The sequence below is a fragment of the Ailuropoda melanoleuca genome, chromosome 5 (assembly GCF_002007445.2).
Source record: "Ailuropoda melanoleuca isolate Jingjing chromosome 5, ASM200744v2, whole genome shotgun sequence".
Lineage (NCBI taxonomy): Eukaryota > Metazoa > Chordata > Mammalia > Carnivora > Ursidae > Ailuropoda > Ailuropoda melanoleuca.
The window spans coordinates 279,555-282,651 of record NC_048222.1 but is presented as its reverse complement, the minus strand read 5'-3'; the positions used below and the strand labels follow the sequence as shown (position 1 = coordinate 282,651).

Below are 3,097 nucleotides of genomic sequence, written 5' to 3'. Positions count from 1 at the left end.
AATAACCCAGGAGTTGCCCACATTGTTTCCTTAGCATTGTGTTGGTGGAGGCCAGGCTCCGAAATGCGATACGCACATTGTGGCCCTGCATCCAGTTAAAACTAGAAGCCAGGTGTGGAACGGATATCAGTAGGTACCTGATCTCCAGCACAAAGGCCCTATTGGCAGTATCAGGTGCCAGAAAGGGAATGTTATTTCCCATGAAGGTTTTAATTCTGGTGGGAAGAAGTCGTGTCCTGTGTAATCCTACATTAAAATAAATTTCTCTGTGAAATATTTTCTTAATATTTTGTTCATATCTCTATTATTGTATTTAACCACATTTCATAATTATATGTTTAGTTATCTGTAATCCTTGAGTAGTCTTGAAGCTTTTTAAGTGTATGAAGCTTCTTTATGTGTCTGTATCTCTCCTTGTAATTTCCGTCTACTTCCTACTTATTTACAAAGTCAGTACCTACAGCAAATCTTGGTACGTGGTGAACACCCACTAAAAGCTCTTTGCATAAATGAATCAGTTCATCTTCTGTTGGTAAAGGTCGATATTATTTCCTAGCTGTCTTCCATCTAACTCATGACTTGGCTGACCATTTTTCTACATGTAGTGTTCTCTTTACTGCACTCTTCACATCTTTGTTTCTTAAAGTGTAGATCAGAGGGTTGAGGGTGGGTGTGATGATCGTGTAAAAGAGAGAAAGGAACTTCCCCTCATTTTGGGATGTGCTACTCTGTGGCTTCATGTACATGTAAATGGCTGTTCCATAAAACAGAGTTACTACTGTGAGGTGGGAGCCACATGTATTAAGGACCTTACGCCACCTTGCTTCTGATTTGATCCTCACGACAGCCTGAGTGATAACTGCATATGAGATGAGAATTAGTGATAGAGGTGCTAGAAGAAATACCACTCCAAGAGCAAAGACAATGATCTCCATTACTTTTGAGTAGACACAAGCCATCTTGATCAATGCTGGCATCTCAGAAAAAATTATCCACCTCTCGGTGCCCACATCTTGATAATTTCAAAGTCAGGGAGCAAAGAATTAAGGCACTGCCAAGGCCACCTAACCAGGCGGTGAGCACCATCTTCTGGCAAAGCTGAGGGTGCATTATCACTGTGTAGTGAAGAGGTTGACAGACAGCAGCATAGCGGTCATAGGCCATCACAGCCAAGAGAAGACATTCAGTGGCTCCCAGGTCAAGGGCAAAGAAGAATTGGAGCACACACCCTTCATAGGTAATAGACTTTGTTGGACCCCATAGATTTACCAGCATCTGGGGGATAATGCTAGTTGCATAGCAGAGATCCAAAAAAGACAAATTGGATAAGAAGAAATACATGGGAGTATGGAGCTGGGTGTCTAGGTAAGATACAAGAATGATGGTTGTGTTTCCTACCAGAGTCACAATATAGAAGATGAAGACAAGCCCAGAGATGATGCGTTCCAATTGGGGTCGATCAGAAAACCCCAGCAGGATGAAATCCGTAGTGGAACTTCCATTGTTTGTGTCCATGGCTCCTTAGGAAATTCTAGGAGACAAACCATGGTAATCAAAATAGCATCAGCCCTAGGCAGAAATAAAAATCTCTGTACTTTGCCCTGAGTATCCCAGATTCACTTATTCATGTGTTTTCTGTCATTTGGAACACCTCTGTTAACACTCTCCCTGTGTTCAGTGCCCCAAACCTCTCTGTGTTCACTCATAACCAGAGTGGTTTTAACAATAACATGGTACACCCAATCACACTGAATTGTAAGTCATTGAAGGAACTTAATACGCCATGACACCTATGGTTGTGTGTGTTTTGGTTAGGTAAGAAATCCATGTTAATGATAATAATGTGAGTGGGATATATTTTGAGGAGTTGTTCCTTCTTGAATATATGGCATAAGCGTCACTTAATCATGACACATTTTTCCCTTGTCAAAGGAGGGGAGTTTGAGGTAAAAAGTTACATGACCATTTTCTTGGGATGAGCTCCACCATTTGGTAGCCGGAGCACTTCCATGTTCACTTCTAGACGTGTTCGTTCCAGCCATTGTCGTCACAGCACCACCAGCCTCCTCCTCTTGTTTCCGCTCCTACTCATCATTGCAGACACTGCTGTTCCTGCATCCGTTTTGGTGTCCCCATCATAGTGACCTTGTTTGGTGCCAGAAAAATATCATCTTTCCTTTTAACCTTCATTTCATGTGCAGAGGACCCATGTTTCTTGGACTACCTTTCATGACTGCTGTTACACCGTCAACAGCCTACTGATTTGTTGCAGAGTTAAAAACTGATTCCAGAAACATTTGGTTACCACATGCACACAGCAGCCACCTCTGTTAGCTCCTACTCACCAGCCACGCAGCAGAATTAGCAAGGGAGGGAACTCGAACAAGCAGTCAGTGAGTTGTTTTCCTGCATGGCCTTTACCAATTATATGAGTCAATCCTCTGGTAGCTTTGGAACCATGTAGGTAAAGCCTCATTTCAATTCTGAAAGATTACAGAAGAGGGATTAAGAACACATAGATTTCACTATTTCTGAAACTTTATCATATCATTAAATAGATGGAATGTTTAATGATTGGATTATTTATACTTTTTTAGTTTTAAAATTTTTTTTTGGCTTATGAATGTTTTAGGCATATAATTTCTGACCATGAACTTCAGACCTGGGGTGCTTTGTATTCAGAGTGTGTTTGGGGACAAGGACTTGCTGCGGGTACAGTAAAGTAAGGAAATTAAATTACCTACAGTATATGATCGCAGTTTAGTTAGAACGTGGAAATGTTACAGTCATGAAAAGGAACTGTTATTATCAAGTAGTAGGAGATAGGGATATAGTTTTTCTCAATCCAACATGGAAATTTAGTTTAAGTGTGAAGTATTTATGTGGTCGGAGGTCAGCTAAGTCGAGCATAGTGCTTAAGTGCACAGATTCTGGACTCAGATCTTGGTGTCAAGCCCCAGCTTCACTACTTGGAGGTAATGTGTCCTTGGTGGTTTTGTAACCTGTTTGTACACAAGGTTTTCTGTATGTTCTGTGGAGATAATAATATTCTTCAAAGGGAGGTGGTGAGGGTTAGTATTTGTGAAAACACTAGGAG

The 3,097-nt window shown here is 41.1% G+C and overlaps 1 protein-coding gene across 1 annotated transcript; it reads right to left on the bottom strand.

Annotated features, from left to right (window-relative positions):
- Positions 1-572: 572 nt before the first annotated feature.
- Positions 573-1,515, bottom strand: LOC109491109 (olfactory receptor 2W1). Its single transcript, XM_019809347.2, is given in 2 exon segments — positions 573-981; positions 983-1,515. Coding segments are annotated over 2 exon segments (942 nt in total).
- Between the last annotated feature and the right edge of the window lie 1,582 nt (positions 1,516-3,097).